This window comes from Elephantulus edwardii, unplaced genomic scaffold (assembly GCF_000299155.1).
Source record: "Elephantulus edwardii isolate Elephantulus edwardi_28Jun2011 unplaced genomic scaffold, EleEdw1.0 scaffold00052, whole genome shotgun sequence".
Lineage (NCBI taxonomy): Eukaryota > Metazoa > Chordata > Mammalia > Macroscelidea > Macroscelididae > Elephantulus > Elephantulus edwardii.
This window is the reverse complement of record NW_006399802.1, coordinates 1,837,496-1,853,650: the sequence shown is the minus strand read 5'-3', so window position 1 is coordinate 1,853,650 and position 16,155 is coordinate 1,837,496. Positions and strand designations below refer to the sequence as shown.

At 37.7% G+C, this 16,155-nt stretch overlaps 1 protein-coding gene across 1 annotated transcript in view; it reads right to left on the bottom strand.

Moving 5' to 3' along the window:
* The window catches only part of ZCCHC7 (zinc finger, CCHC domain containing 7), a 229,389-nt gene extending 215,930 nt beyond the window's left edge, over window positions 1-13,459 (bottom strand). The window contains exon 1 of the mRNA XM_006886856.1: window positions 12,850-13,459. Coding sequence (XP_006886918.1) covers window positions 12,850-13,459 — 610 coding nt within the window. The remainder of the gene's footprint in view (window positions 1-12,849) is intronic.
* Between the last annotated feature and the right edge of the window lie 2,696 nt (window positions 13,460-16,155).

Genomic DNA, 16,155 nt, shown 5'->3' with positions numbered 1-16,155 from the left:
TCTCAGAGTTGGCCACAGTTTGTTGTGATTCACAGAGTTAAATGTGTCTGCATAATCAATGAAGCACAGATAAGACATTCCTCTGGTGCTTTCTGCTTTCAGTGAAGATCCATCTAACATTAGCTTTAATATCCCTAGTACCACAGCATCTTCTAAACCAAGCCTGCACATCTGGCAGTTCTCTGTTGATGTACTGCATAGTCATTTAACTTTTTATTAGGGTTTTCTGCTTTAATTTGTTCTCCCTGTATATAACCTAAACAATCTTATGCATTCTTTTATTTTAACCTTACTCATTCTTAAAGACCGAGCTCAAGGAACTCCTTTCAAGTCAATCCTGTACTTCCCTATCCATAGTAACCTTTTAAAAACTGTAGATCTATCAGGGGGGCAACATCTGTAGGGAGATGTACTGCTAAAGGCAGAATCCATAAACAGCTTTATCTTTCTCTAGGAGAAAGATGAGCAATCCCCTCCTGTGTGATATATGGCCCTGGAAACCAAATGGAGAGTCAGCTAGCTATTAACAAGCTCTGACTTTACAGCAATGAGCTTTTTAGCTTATAGCTCCCACTGCCATCAACTCAATTCTGACTCACAGCAGCCATATATAACAAAGTAGAACTGCCCCATACAGTTTTTAAAGCTGTTACTTCAAACTGTCATCACTTTGGTTAGCAATTGAGCATTTAACCACTACACCATCAGAACACCTTCCTTTCACTCATCTGGAAAAGATTATGCATTGTGCTGGGCTCTCCCCTGTATTTGTAGAATTATGCCTGTGAGCTGTGGTGCTGGAAAAAAGTACTGAATATACCATGGACTACTAAGAGAACAAACAGGTTCATTCTAGAGAAGGTGAGACCAGGCTGCTCCTTGGAGGCAAGGATTCTCAAGCTCCATGTGACATACTTTGGGCATGCTGCAAGGAGGGACTAGCCCTTGGAGAGGGACATAATGCTTGGGAGGATGGAGGGATAGTGCAAGAGAGGAAGACCCAATGAGATAGATTGACTCAAGTGACTGGGGTAATAGGGGTAGACGTTTTGGAGACAACATCTGCAGGTTGGCTCAGGATAGAGCAAGGTTCAGAGCTGTTGTATTTGGGGTTGCAGTAAGTCACAGATGTCCTGATGGCACATAACAACAATGAGTACTGTAGTTAACTTTCTACACTATAAAGCATTTTGTATACTACAAAGGCAGAGACTATATCACAATTCTTGAATCCAAATTATCTTTATAGTGGTTTGTACACCATAAGCATGCAATTAATTTGAATGATTAAGACTTTAGATTTAAGCTTAGTATCACACTGTTAGGGACTGCTCCAAAGAACTGAAGAGCAATGGTGTCTCTCTGGAGACTATGTGCATCTGATACAGGCCATGGTCTTTGCAATCACTTGTTATGCATCAGAGAGTTGGACAATGGCTAAGGAGGATAGAAGGAGAATTGATGCCTTTGAGCTGTGGTGCTGGAGAAGAGTATTGAGGGTACCATGGACTGCTAGGAAAACAAACAGATTCATCCTGGAAAGAGTTAAACTGGGCGGCTCCTTGGAGACAAGGATTCTGAGGCTCCGTCTAACATACTTTGGAAATGTTGTAAGGAGGGACTGGTCCTTGGAGAGGGACATCATGCTTGGTAGGGTGGAGGGACAGCGCAGGAGGGGAAGGCCCTCTATGAGGTGGACTGATTCAGTGACTGGGGCAATTGGGATGGGTGTACTAGAGATGGTGCGATTGGCACAGGACAGAGCGGAGTTTAGAGCTGTTGTACATAGGGTCGCTGTAAGTTTCAAGCGACTCGATGGCACATAACATCATGTTCTTGTTGTTATGTATCATAGAGTCTGAACTGATACATAGCTGACCCTCCAGCAGATTTCCAGAAGCAATAAATCACATGGGAGGATGTTGCCCCTATCTCTCCCTGCAGAGCAGCTGGTTGATGTGAACCGTGTTCTTCTGGCCTTGCATCACAACTCCTTATCATTAAACCACCAGTGGTTCCTTTTAGAACAATGCACTAATAAATTAAAAAATGCTCATCAAATGAAATAACTTATTTAAGGAAAGTGCTACACTAGAAAGAGATTGCCCAAAAGCAATTTTTGTTCGTAAAAACAATCCAAAAATATCAACATAAAACTCTATGTCCACACTTGTTACACGGATCATGAATTCTTACACAAGTTTTTTTCATATTTTCTAAGTTTACCCACTGTCTTATGAACTTAGTGAAATAAAGCTATTTACCAATGAAGAGATTAAATTACCCTAAGTCGTACTACCTAATTGCAGAGCTGAAACAGATCTAATAGTTATCATGTACTTGAGGGTGTAAGTCAGTTACCTGAGCCAGAGATGACCTTTAAGCAGACCGAAAGGATGAGCAAGTATCAGTCTAGGAGGTAGAAAGTGATACAGGCAGAAAAACAGTATGAGTTAAAGATGCAGACCAGCTAAAATATGACAAATTTGAAAAATCACATTCAAACAGGTAGCTTACTATACTTGAATTTTTATTCACTACCAAGTCACGATTCATTGCCTAATAAATGCGGTAGATTCATTATTGCCTTTAGACGTACTCATCTACTTTAAAACTGTATATAAAACTTTTATGTATGTATACATATTTGGAAGTTAGGACTTGACACAAAGACAGCTAAAAGACAGGCTGCCCTAAGCTAAAAGCCATTACTTCAATATTTAATTCAATCAACATAAGACTTCACCTCAAACAGTACTATGTACTACATATGTGCTCTGTAAGTAGCAGATCATCTAAATTCACCTAGGATTTGCTAGCTGTCCACTGTGTGTTAAAGAGCTATGTATCAAAATGCATATGCTGAAGGAGCTCCACATTACTGCAAAATCTATACCACAGATAGACCTTATCAGGAACTGACATGGCTTCTTCAATCCTAGCTTTCATTCTTCCCTATCTATTTTCTTTTTAAAGCCTGGACCTATTTAACAACTTTGTGTTGGTGCTAACTAATCCTTTCAAAATTATTAAAAATACCAAAACCAAGAATGAGTGTTAAGTACATGCTTAGTATGTCTAGCTCAGTCAGTCAGTCAGTGTCTGTCTCTCTCATCTCCAGAAAGACTCAGTCTTCAGGTTAATAGCACAATCTCCACAAACAAGGTCATTAGATTTGTGCTGAAGATACAAAAATAGTCCATAGTCCTACAAATTAGAAATATCTGTATGTATTACTATGGTTTGATCTCCAAGATACACTGTAAATGGGGAAGAACCCATAAAACAAAAAATAATATAGAGAAAAGTATGGCTAATATACAACTATTTCTTTAACAAAAGAGCAATCAAGGGACCTCTGGTAGCCTAGTGGAAAGAAGCTGCACTGCAATCCCAGAGGCATGCAGTTCGAAACCATTAGATGCTCTGCTGGAGAAAGAGAGACAATCTCCTCCTGTACCAGTCAGATCGATGTGACAATACACATAATATCTATTTTCAATTTAAGGATGAACTATCTTTTTTAATAGTTACCCATAAGAGAAAGGGATGTCTAAAGAAAAGACTTAACAGAAGGTGTACTTCTGTGTGTGTGTGTGTGTGTGTGTGTGTGTGTGTGTGTGTGTGTACCTATTTCAGTTGGTTTGAATTTGGAATTTTATATTCTACAAAATTAAACTAAAACAAAAATAAAAATGTTTAAAGTAAACCTAACAATAAACAGATCAAAACCAAAATGAAATAAATCCACCTAATTTTACAGGTTGAAGTCGACATGACAGCACCTAACAAGTACCCTCAAATGATGACAACTTCAAATCGTAAGATCAGAAAATGAACATTTACAAAAAGAACAGAAGAGGGAAGAATGTCTTCTAATAATGTATTATTTAGGGGTGGGTTAAGGAAAAGGGAAAAATCCGGTATGAAAAACACTGTATAAGAGCTCTGTAAGCAAACCAGTATAAAATAAAAATTTTATATTAAAAATGATGTCCAGGAGCTCTGTTGGCCTTAAGTGGTACACTGTTCAAATCCACCAGATGCTCTGCTGGAAAAGGGGGAACAATCTTCTCCTGTACCAGTCAGATCAGATTTGATGGTACACACACGCCAAAAGAAATAATAAAATTTTTTTTTAAAAAAAATGATGTCCAACTACAAACGAATGGACTGAGAAATTATGTTACATTCACACAATGGAATACTATGCAGCACGCAGGAACAATGATTTTGTAAATTATTACCTAACTTGGAAAGGACTAGAGAGTATTATGCTAAGTGAAATGACTCAGTTCCACAAGGATCAATTTTGTATAAAACCACTATTGTAGAATGAGTATAAGGATCTAAGGGGTTGGGGGTGGGGGCAGAGGGATGAGGATGTGCAGGGGAGGGGGGATTAATCATGGAGTAGTACAATTTGATGGGTGGGAGGTGAAGGGAAATTGGAAGAATGTGTTCTGGAAAATAATGTATTTTAGTTTTGTAAATAAACTAGTATAATGAAAAAAAAAATTTAAAAAATATATCATTTGCAAGTAAAGCAAAATAAATGTGACAATATCACCCTTAAAACTGAATTTAACCCTGGGCGGTGGGAGGGGTGTGGGGGGATTGTATACCAAAGAAATAATGTTTCTAGTGCAACAATGAATGAATGGGAACCCACAATTGCTGTAAATGTTCATTAAAATTCATACAATTTCATGAAAGAAAAAAAGAAATAATGTTTCTTTTACTTTTTCAAAGAGAGGAGCAAACTTGGGGGGGAGGGCTAGGCAGGGAGAAAAGTGCAACAATGAATAAATGAAAATCCAAAATCTCTGTAAATGTTCATTAAAATTATTAAAATACGGGCTGCCCTTGTCCACCGGCTGGAGGCGAGCCGTCGTGGCCCTCTGCCCGGGGTGGGCTGCCCTTGGCCCTCGGGCTGAGCTCCTCAGTCCCCAGATTGTGCCATCTGACCCCTGGGTGGGGAAGGAAAGAATGCCTAGGGTATCCAATGTTACCTAGGTTACCTTCTGCCACCCTCCCCCCCAGTAAACCTGAAAGCAACACCCTCAAAGCCCTTCTATTTGTAACTCACAAGTTTGTTCTCTCTAGGTTTGCTCCCTTTCCTATAGGTAAACTTAACTACGAGTTTTACTCCAGAATTGACCCTGAACCCAGTGCCAGTGACAAAAAGGAAATACAACTGACAGCTAAGGAAGCAAAGGAGGATGGAGCCTCTGGGTTCAACCAGCCACCCCACTGGACCCACCAGGGAAAACACTCTGCAGTCCAGAGGGGAGCAAATCACAGGAAAATATCATCTAACAGTGCAAGAAGGCAAGCAGCTTTAACCCAAGATCACCAGTAAGGTGATAAAGTGACCTACCTTCCCCCTTTACATCTACACCCCTGTTGAGCATGAAGAAGCCAGAGAGCCGGCATCCAATTCCCTAATCAATAAGACAGTTGGTTTAATTACCATAGGAAAATGCTTGTCATTCCTCTGTAGCATCTGGTCCCCACTGGACCCTCATCATTTCCTTCACCTGCTCCCTCCACCGACCAAACTGTGCAGCTTTGCAACTGCATCCCTGCCCATCCTCACCCTTCTGCCCCCAACCCTCACCTCCTTGTACCCCCAATATGTTTTTCCCAATAAAAGAAAAAAATTATTAAAATTTAAAAAAAACAAGAAAACAAACCCTGAATTTAAAGGGGAAAGCCTAAAGTTCCTGAAGTTTCCACAGAGCATGAAGCTTTTTATTAAATTTACTACAAATTTAATAGCAGTAAATAAGGAGAGTAAAACATATTTATATATACTTTGATAGGGTTTTATACTACTTCAAACTCAATCGTTCTCTTTTTTAAAAGGTGTTAACGTTTTTTATTCGCATTGACCACCAGGATTTTGAGAAACTTAACTCTCACAGTTAAGAAGGCACTTTCACAATCTACCTAGCTTATTATAGTCTGCTTCTTCAATGAAACACTAAGCCACTTAAGGCTAAGACTACAACTTTGGTCACTTTAAATACCTAATATGACATATATTATACATAGCTATTGTTTCGATTGCCTTCAAGTCAAGCATGACTCATAGCAACACTGTATACAAAAGACTTGAAACCCCTCTACAACTAGAGACATTTATCAAAGTTCAGTTTCCAGAGGCATGTTATTTAGGAAGTGGATACCACTCCTGCTACATAAAAGAGATGCTTATTAAATGCTTTCTTATTAAAAGTAATTAAAGGGAAAAAAGGTAACAGATATATCAAAGAAAGACACCAAGTATAATATGGAGGCATCTGAGTTTGGGGGGAAAACATACCTTCAAGGAGTTTGTCATTTTAAATATGGCGTAGTTTGGGGGAGCCTGAAAGGGAGTTCATGTTGTTGGGCTGTATACCATCTAGTAGGAACCAACCTACAGTTGACCCTCCAGCAGATTTTCAGAAGCAGTTAATTGCATGGGAGAAGACTGCCCATCCTTCTCCTGCAGGGCAGGAAGTGGCCTTAGGAATTACAGCACAGCTTCTTGCCACTAGGCCACCTGAGCTCCCTACACAAATTTCATACACAAAGCAATTATTGCTGCTGCTTTACATTCAGTATTTCAAAAGCATGCCAGAATTTCCACAAACTTTCACTGACATGAAAAATTTGTCTGTAGACTATTACATAAAATAAACCAGTTATCTATTCCCAAAGCTACTTATAAAAGGGATAATAATGATTAGTAAGTTACAACATAATCAAATAGGCATCAGTACTAAATATATTACTTATTAATTGGTTTTTTAAAAAAGGATTATGGCATTAGCAGATCAAGGAAATAAAAATAAATAATATATACTTAAATATTTCCACGAGTTGATAAGAGTCAAGCAAGTTAATTTGCAAAATAGCAAAATTTATTTCAATTAACCTAGAACAAAAAAACAAATCCTAGGAGAAATAGTAGAGATAAGTGGCAATATGAATGGGAATATGCACTGGATATCCAGAATCAGTTAGGTATTGTACCAAATACTTTTACTAAAGTTCCAGAAAAAGTGATATAAATTTACACACACAAATAATAAGCATGAAAGGAACTTACACCTGTAAGAATAAATCACTTCTTTGAAAGACTATAAATGACTGAAAAACACATAAAAAACTGAAATGTAGAAAAAACCATTCTTGGGGGTGGGACGTCAACATAAACTAGGAAATATTGCTTCCTTCACTTCCCTACATTTCGGCTTCTCTTTACTGAAGCCTGACTACCCGTTTCTTTCCTTTTACCACTAAGAAACTGTATTCCTTATAACAAACTCATTATCAATTCTTTCTTCTACTCCTCCCTTAGGGAGCTGCATGAGGACAACTGTTAAGCACTTGACTGCTAAACAAAAGATCCATGCATTGAACCCACTTGGTATCTTACTGGTAACGAGTTGGCTGTCAACCCAAAGGTACACAGTTCAAATCCACTAGCTGCCCTGCAGGAGAAAGATGGACAATCTCCCGTCCCACTGAGGGTCAACTATGATGCGGTTCTGACTCAATACCACATGACAGCAACGCCTCCAAAGGATAAAGGCCTGCTCCCACCAAGATTTGAGCTTACAAAATCCTTTGTAGCAGTTCTACTCTGTCACATTTGGCTCTGTCAAAATTAACTGGAACCTAACAGCATTTCTCAACCATTAAACTACCAAATTATGTCCACTTGCTCTCTCAAATTCATTTCTTCCTTGCTATTCCAGCCTTCAGTATAGATTGTGTCTCAATATCAAGAAAACAAAGATTCTTACCACTGGACCAATAGGCCATGTCATGATGGATGGAGAGGAGAATGAAACTGTCAACAGCTTCATCTTGCTTAGATCCACAATTAACACCCATGGTACTAGGAGTCAGGAAATAATATGCATTGCAGTGGGAAAATCTGCAGTTAGGGACCTCTCCAATTTATTGAGGAGAAGTCATGTCAGTTTGAGGACAAAGGTGTATCTGATTCAGGCCATGGTCTTTCCGATTACTAGCTATGCATCTGAAACCTGGACAATGAATAAGGATGACAGAAGGAGAACTGATGCCTTCGAGCTGTGGTGTTGGAGAAGAGCACTGAACATTCCACAAACAACCAAGTAAATGAATAGATATGTCTTGGAGAGCGTACAGCCAGAGTGCTCTTTGGAGATAAGAATGATGAAGCTTCACCTAATATATTTTGGACATATTGCTAGGAGGTGCTGTTCCTTGGAGAAGGGCATAATGTTGGGAAGGCTGGAGGTCAGCAAAGGAGAGAAAGACCCTCACCTAGGTGGACTGGCATGGTGACTGCTGCAATGGGCTCTTGTGTGTCAAGAAGTGTGAGGATGGCGCAGGACAGGACTGGCGTCAGATCTTTTGTTCATAGGGTCGCTATGAGTTGTACTCAACTTGATGGCACTTAACAACAACAACATTCCCACCACTGATACCTCGAATAATTTTATCCTCATCAATTTTAGCCCAGATTATAACGGAAGGTCTAGGTCTACACCTCACTACCACACTGTCAAACTACAGTGTTACAACTCAATCTTCAGTCACCAAAATTCTAAAATAAAAATGTAAATATGTTATTCTCTTGTTCAAAATCTTTCAATGTCTTCAGGGTTTGCAAAGTAATTTCTATATTAACTCAGAAAGTCATTTTTAATTTAGCACTAGTGACTTCACTTTGATTATACTAACTCATTCCAATTTATCACCTCAACATAAAGAAAATTAAAAAACCTCACAACTAGACCAATAAGCAACACTGTAATTCATGGAGAAAATGTTGACATTGTAAAAGATTCCATTTTACTTAGATCCACAACCAATGAATATGAAAGTAGCGGTGAAGAAATTAAATGACATATTCAATGGGGCAAATCTGTTATCAAGAATCTTTAAGTGCTTAAAAGCAACAAGACTTTAGTTGACTTATTTTGGACATGTTATCAGGAAGGACCTGTCCCTGGGGGAAAACACCAAAGTAGGAAATCAACAGAAGAGAGGAACATCCTCAGTAAAAAGGACTGCAATAATGGACTCAAATGTATCAACAACAAAGTGGATGTACAGGACTTGGTGGTGTTTCATTCTGTGTACAGACAGTCACTAAGTACCAACTTAATAGCATCTAGCAACAGCAGGCAAAGATGATGAAGCTTCATCTCACACATTTCAAGTATGTTGGTAGGAGAGATTAATCCTTGGAGAGGGGCATCATGCTTAGGAAGGTAGCCAGTGAAAGAGAGAAAGACCCTGAACCAAGTAGGCTGACACTGTGATGTCAGCAATGGACCTGAGTTTGTCAGAGACTGTGAGGATGGCACAGGATAGGACACTGTTCAGACTGGTTATTCACAGATTCACTGTTAGTCGTACTTGACTCAAAGGTACCTAATAATAAATCAGCACAAACTATGCTTTAGTTTCTTTAGGACTGTTTCTTTACAATCCATTTCTAAATTAATACCACATGCCTCCATTTTAACTGAAATGCACCTTTGCTTACACTATCAAGCTACCAATAATAATTCTCTCTTAGGAAAATTTTATTAATTCCAGTTGAGTAGACTGTTCCCCTATCCTTCCCTTACACTATCACCCCCACTCCAGTGTCACCTAATGTCCATCATCTATGGTCATTCCACTCTACCATAAGCATCATTTAACATACCTGTAAACACAGGTGCAAGTTCCTCATTAAATTAGCATTTAATTCACACTTTCCTCAGCCTACTGACATCCTATCATCATCATCTCTGCAGATTCTTTAGTGAAAAGATAAAGCCAGGAAATCTCTCCTCTAAAGGCTAACAAATCTGTCTTTCAATTTACTAAGCTTTTTAATATGTTAATTGGAAATTATTGTAGATTATGTAAACAAATAACTGAGTAGACATGGGGAAGTGACATTTCAAGAACAAATACTAAACTGATTCCGACTTGTGGCACCCCTCCAGTAGGTTTTCAAGGCTATAACTCTTTACTGGAGACTGTTTCTCTCCTGTAGAACAGCTGAGGGATTTGAACCATCAATCTTCTGATTAGCAATCTACCATGTAATTCACTATGAGGTAGCAGGGGGGAAAAAGATTCCAATCTGATTATCAAGGACATCAAAGTGATTGAAAAAGTGAGATGTGATCTCAAGCAATCAGAGTTTTAAGTGTTTGTTTTGACCTTCTATGATCTTAAGAGTAAAGCAGAATCATTTGATTTAATTTTGACATGATACTACTCCTAAGCAATCTTTTTATTCCATTAGTGATGATATTGTTGCTATTATGTGCCATCGAGTCGCTTGTGACTCATAGTGACCCTATGTACAAGAGCCCTAAATGCTGCTCTACCCTGTGCCAACCTCACTGTCTCAAACACACTCATTCCCACCACCTCAATCACAGAATCAATCCATCTCATCAAGGGTCTTCCTCTCCTGCAACGTCCTCTACTCTCCCAAACATGATGTCCCTCTCCAAGGAACAGTCTCTCCTTGCAACATGCCCAAAGTATGTCAGATGAAGCTTCAAAATCCTTAACTCCTAGGACTATTCCAGCTTCACCCTCTCCAGGACAAACCTGTTTGTTCTCCTAGCACTCCATGGCATATTCAGCACTCTTCTTCAGCACCACAGCTCAAAGGCATCAATTCTCTATCAGTGATGATATAGTAACACAATTTCTAATTTAAGAATCAGACTCCTAGGGAACTGTAGAATTAGTTACTGCAATGAATCCTCAAAGACATGCATAATATATAGTCTATTTCTCAGTATATGTATTAATATTTTTCATGATTAGTAAAATATATTGTAAGTGAGAAAGTACTGAATAGTAACTTTTTTCCTCAATAAATACAAGCTATCCCTGACTTAGGAGGTTCTAACGATTCATTTTAAGTTGATTCAGGCATAGCTTGACTAGCTCTGGTTTGGTTTTGTTTTTTGGGGTTTTTTTTTTAGTGTTCTCATTATTATTGCTTTTTACCATCTATTTCTTTACAGATCAAATAGGTGTTTTTCTTTAAGAGTTGGCATGAGAATGGTAACATCAGCAAATTACATCCTAACATTTACTAATGATAAAATGCGCACACACACAAAAATACACATAATCTTAAGTACTGTTGTTGCAACTCAAATCGTTTTAGGGTGGGCTGCTACTTATGTTACACATTAAATATGTAACAAGAGATACTGGAGATCCCAATTCATTTTGAAGTTAGAGAAGTGGTCATCTTCTTCAAACTCGAGGACCATTTCCAACAACACTTAAGTTAGATTTTTCCCACACTCCAAACTTCAAATTAACCTTATCCCACTTTCACTATTACTTTCACTTTGCAGGGAAATAAAAAGCTTCCTCTTAAGTTTTTCATTCACCTGCCTCACCGTATCAATCCACCTGAATTTCTTTCTAACCTACCTTTATATGTGTCTTGATAACTGAGCAATTAATAGTACATCTCTTTCTTTTATAAGACTAATTCATCAATGTACATATACACTTCATTTCATATAATACCTGGCTCTCTTACCCAAATTGGTTTAAGAAACTTTTTCAAGTTTCTCCTCCTTTACCTAATTTAGGCACTTAAGATCATCTTATTCTAGTAAAATTTGACTTAAACTTCCTCAATATTCTAACTACTATTCTATTTATTTTCTTCATTTGGCTGTGAAATTCTCAGAACAGGCTAACGGACCTGTTTTACTAGGAAAGTCAACCAAATTTCTTTAGATTTTATTAATGCCTGCTTTTGCATTACACGGGCAGAGTAAAGGACTTAGAGCTCCCTTGACCTGTAAGCCTACTATAATTACTATCTGGCACCTTTAAAAAAATAGTTTGCCCGCTGCAATCCCAGAGGTTTGCAGTTTGAATCCACCAGATGCTGTGCTGGAGAAGGAAGGACAATCTCCTCCTGCACCAGATCCAATCTGACGGTACATGCACAAAAAAATATTTTTTTTTAAAAAAAGTAGTTTGACAACACCTGGGGCTCAAAAATACACGCTACATTCACTGTCACTGTGGCAGAGAATCACTAAAGGTTTTAGACTAGTAGTAAAAACCCGTAATTACAAAGGCATCCTAAGATGTCTATTTTCAACATCAGCTGTAGGCCATATTATTAGGAAAGAAAGATCATTTAGGAAAGTATTTCAAGCGTTTAGGCATAAGTAATAGCCAGAGAAAATTGAGAGTCAGGGTTTGAGGTTGGTTTGGTTTTTTCTAAAAGGAAGAAGACTAAGCGATGACGCAATAAAGGAGACAAAGGTAATTCTGAACTTCAATCTTCAACAATATGGTTTTTAGAATCTGTATTCTCTACTATGGTTAGTATAGATTTAGAGTTCTTCATAGTACCTTGCCGTACTAACTGTAGAGTTCCTAAAATTCTAATTCCATATCCTCTGTACAGAAGGCAGTCCCAAAGCTTGCTATCTGGCTAATGCCTGTGTAAGCAAATAGTTCAAAAGAGGTTGTCTCACTGGAAATAGCAGAATGAGACCAAAGAGCCAAGTCAGAGCTGAAGAGAGTACTCACCTGTGGTACCAAGCAGAGAGAGAGGGGAATTAGTATTTTGGGTCCAGAACTGGCTCTAGCCAAACGGAAGCAACTATGATTTGCTCACAGCAGAAGCACAATGTCTTTAGGATTCTATATACCTTTTTTATGTTCAAACAAACCATTACTAGAGCAGTCTAAAAGGTGTGGAATAAATTGGAGGCAGACCCTATGGGTCTGGTGACTAGAAAAAGAGGTCTTCCTTATTAAATATGAACTACTTTTCAAAATTGCCAATATGATACTAACCTTCATTAACGGGCTTTTCACATCCAACCAGGTTGAGAAGGATATCATCATCTTTATCATCATCTACTTCACATCCCAGTAGCATCCAGCTTTCCACATTATCACTCTCTGAAATGGTGCTATCTTCATCTTCACTGGAACCGATCTCTACAATCATGACCTCTTTGATCACACCTGGTCTCTCCTCAGGTTTGGGCTTCTCAGTATTGTTCTTATTTTTTCTTTTATCAGTCAACGCCTTTGAATGAAAAAAAGCAGGAGAGCCCCTGATCTTTTCTTGTGGTTGAACTCTAATATTCTTTCTTTTACATTTATAAATACTATCTTCGTCGGACAACGTGATGACATCTGACCCATCTGAAAGCTGGATGACCTCGCTATCTGAAAGAACAATTATGTTCTTCTGATTTGGTTCACTACTTGGTGATTCAGAATCCCCTGAGTCCTTTTCTTCAGGTTCTTCCTCCCTAGTATCACCAAGATCTCGGGCATAATGAATCTGGCTGTAGAGTTGAAATTCCACCTCACTATCAACACTTTCACTAGATGATTCTTCACGATAAAGGTCATCTTCATATGCTTCTATACTCTCATAACCACCAAACATCATGGAAAACAGGTTCTGTAAAAGACAAAGTCATGTAAATACATTTTAAAAACTTGGATCATGCCAATTTAGTACTTAATACTATTGCCGCTTGGAGACAATGTCTGCATAAGACTGCCATTTTCTGCAAAAATTCAATATTTTAAGTAGCTTTCCATTCATCTTTCATCTTTTCAAAACACATTCTCATACACGAATACTATTCTAACTTCAAAGTCCACAGCATAAAAAAAAATATTCTATTTACTGCTTTGGTATAGATTTTTACCACAATGAAAACATTATCTTATGGCTTTTTGTTCCTTTCCAAAAAGAATCTGAATCTGCCTCACTTCAGTGATAACTATAAATACAAGTCTGAAATAAAGTACCTAAATAACTATAAATACAAGTCTGAAATAAAGTACCTAAATTTCAGGCAAAACTCAAAAGCTTTCAAAATAAGTCATAAGCAGAAAACTGTCCTACTGTGAGCATATTCGAGGAGCTCTGCTGATACAGTGATTAAGCACTGAGCTGATAACTAAGCAGTTCAAAACCACTTGCCACTCTGCTGTTCTGGAAAAATGTGGTGATCCATTTCTCTTAACACTTAAAACCTTAGAAGTTCTGTGGGGCAATTCTACTCAGCACTTGGGAAGTTATGAGTCAGAACTGCCTCAAAACAATGGGATTTTAGTCTGGTAAGTATATTAAGTCCTGCTAAACTCTGGTGGCCTAGTGGCAAGAAGCTGAGCTGTAATCCCAAAGGCACACAGTTCTAATCCACCAGGTGCTCTGTGGGAGAAGGAGGGCAATCTCCTCCGTGGAATGAACTGCTTTTGAAGGGTCAGCTGTGGGTTGGTTCCTGACTCAATTGTACACAACAATCCCTCAACTGAGGTTAAACATCACTTCCTTGAAGGAACTTTCCTTGACCTACCAGACTGTAAAATAAGGACTCCTTTACAGACTTCCATAGAACTTATTTTAAAACATTCATCTCAGTTCTAATTATCCAATGTAAATCTCCCAAAATTAGATCACAAAGCCCAAAGTAGCAGGAACTACACTAGTTATGTACTTATGTTAAACAAGGGATCTTCAAAATCACTTAATCCAAGTGTGGGTTTAATGGGTGACTAAATCAGGGTTTAATGGGTGACTAAATCAATTAACACCAGGCATTTTTTTTCTTCAGCTCTGGAAAAAATCTCACAAAATATGCATAACATATGGAAAGTATGAGAGGAAGAATTTAATGTTTATTTAAGTTTTAAAGTTTTAAATCATCAATGAAAGATCTACATAGGAGATGTTCCAAATAGTACTAAAAGACTGGTAAAAATGAGAGCTCTGGAAAAATAGTCAATTTATTCTTTCTATTGCACTTTTGGCTATAAAATACAGGTATAACTGAGAAACAATACAGACATAACTGAGAAAAAAACCATAATTTTCTCAGTTTTTCAATTCTATGCCCATAATATCAGAATGTTTTAACAGGAATTTTGGTGATATGATCTAAGGATCCCAACAACCAAATTAACAAGAGTAAAACATGTGCTGTACTCTTGCCATGATTTTTATTTTGCTTTCCTGAAATAAAGTAATAAACTGTTTCACCTCTTTTCCACTAAAAGATATAATTTATTTGGTCCTTTATTACTGTCTTTTAGGTTGTTACACTGTTATTGTCATACAAGTTTAATGTGGTTGCCTGAATAGTAATGCTCATAGCATTTATCAGTTTATATTGAAATGTTAGCCTCAGAGGAATTCAAATAAAAGATGAATCCTTTCCTTTTTCTTTAATAGGTAAATTAATTCTAAAAGAAGTCAAAGGAATTAAGCATCCTTCAAAATCCTCACTGGATCCATCCTGAGGATCCAGTGTGGACTTAAGATAAAACATAATTCCAGGGCAGTACAGAAAAAAATTAAAGCGCTAAATTACAGAGTTACAAATTTGTACTACTCTTGGAGCCATCCCAAAGGAAAGGGATTAAGAATAGAGCCATAGGCACACCTGTGAGTGTATGCCAAAAATAAACTACAAAAACATAATAAAAACTGACTTCCTTGGGTCTAAAGGTTTATCTCTTTGCCTGAAATGTAGAAAATGAATTTAACAATTTAGCCCCTATGGCCTCTAAGAGGATTTTGTACTTTCTGTACTTGAAAATTGTGCTCACCATAACATGCTCTATTTATGTAGCTTATGTATGCCAGGGTTAAGGTTTGCCTGAGGCTGTTTTGGTTTATGTTACCACTTTAATTACATTCAGATGCATTTAATTTTTCAGAAAATGTCTATTCTGAGAAGAATATTAAATATATGTATTAACTCAAGACTTTTTCTTCGATCACAGTACACAATCAAAAGCATATTTAATTAGCTAACACAAGAGTGCAGCGAAAATCACAAAATTTTACATCTGAAAAGGACTATTCAGATTATCTCCTGCAACCTCAATTCTCTGATAAGAAAACTCAGTTCTAAAGAGCCAAGAAGATAAAACTCAGAATACACAGCTGTTTAAGGACACAACCAGGATTGGGACACATGTCCCTAACTCCCACTCAAATGCTTTAAAGTAAAAATCAAAATAAAAGAACATACAGATTTTAAATAAAGATTAAAAAAAAAAACACAACATAAAGTCCTTTATTTGCACTGATTCTATCACCTAACGTTACCTGACAGCTATTCATTTTAC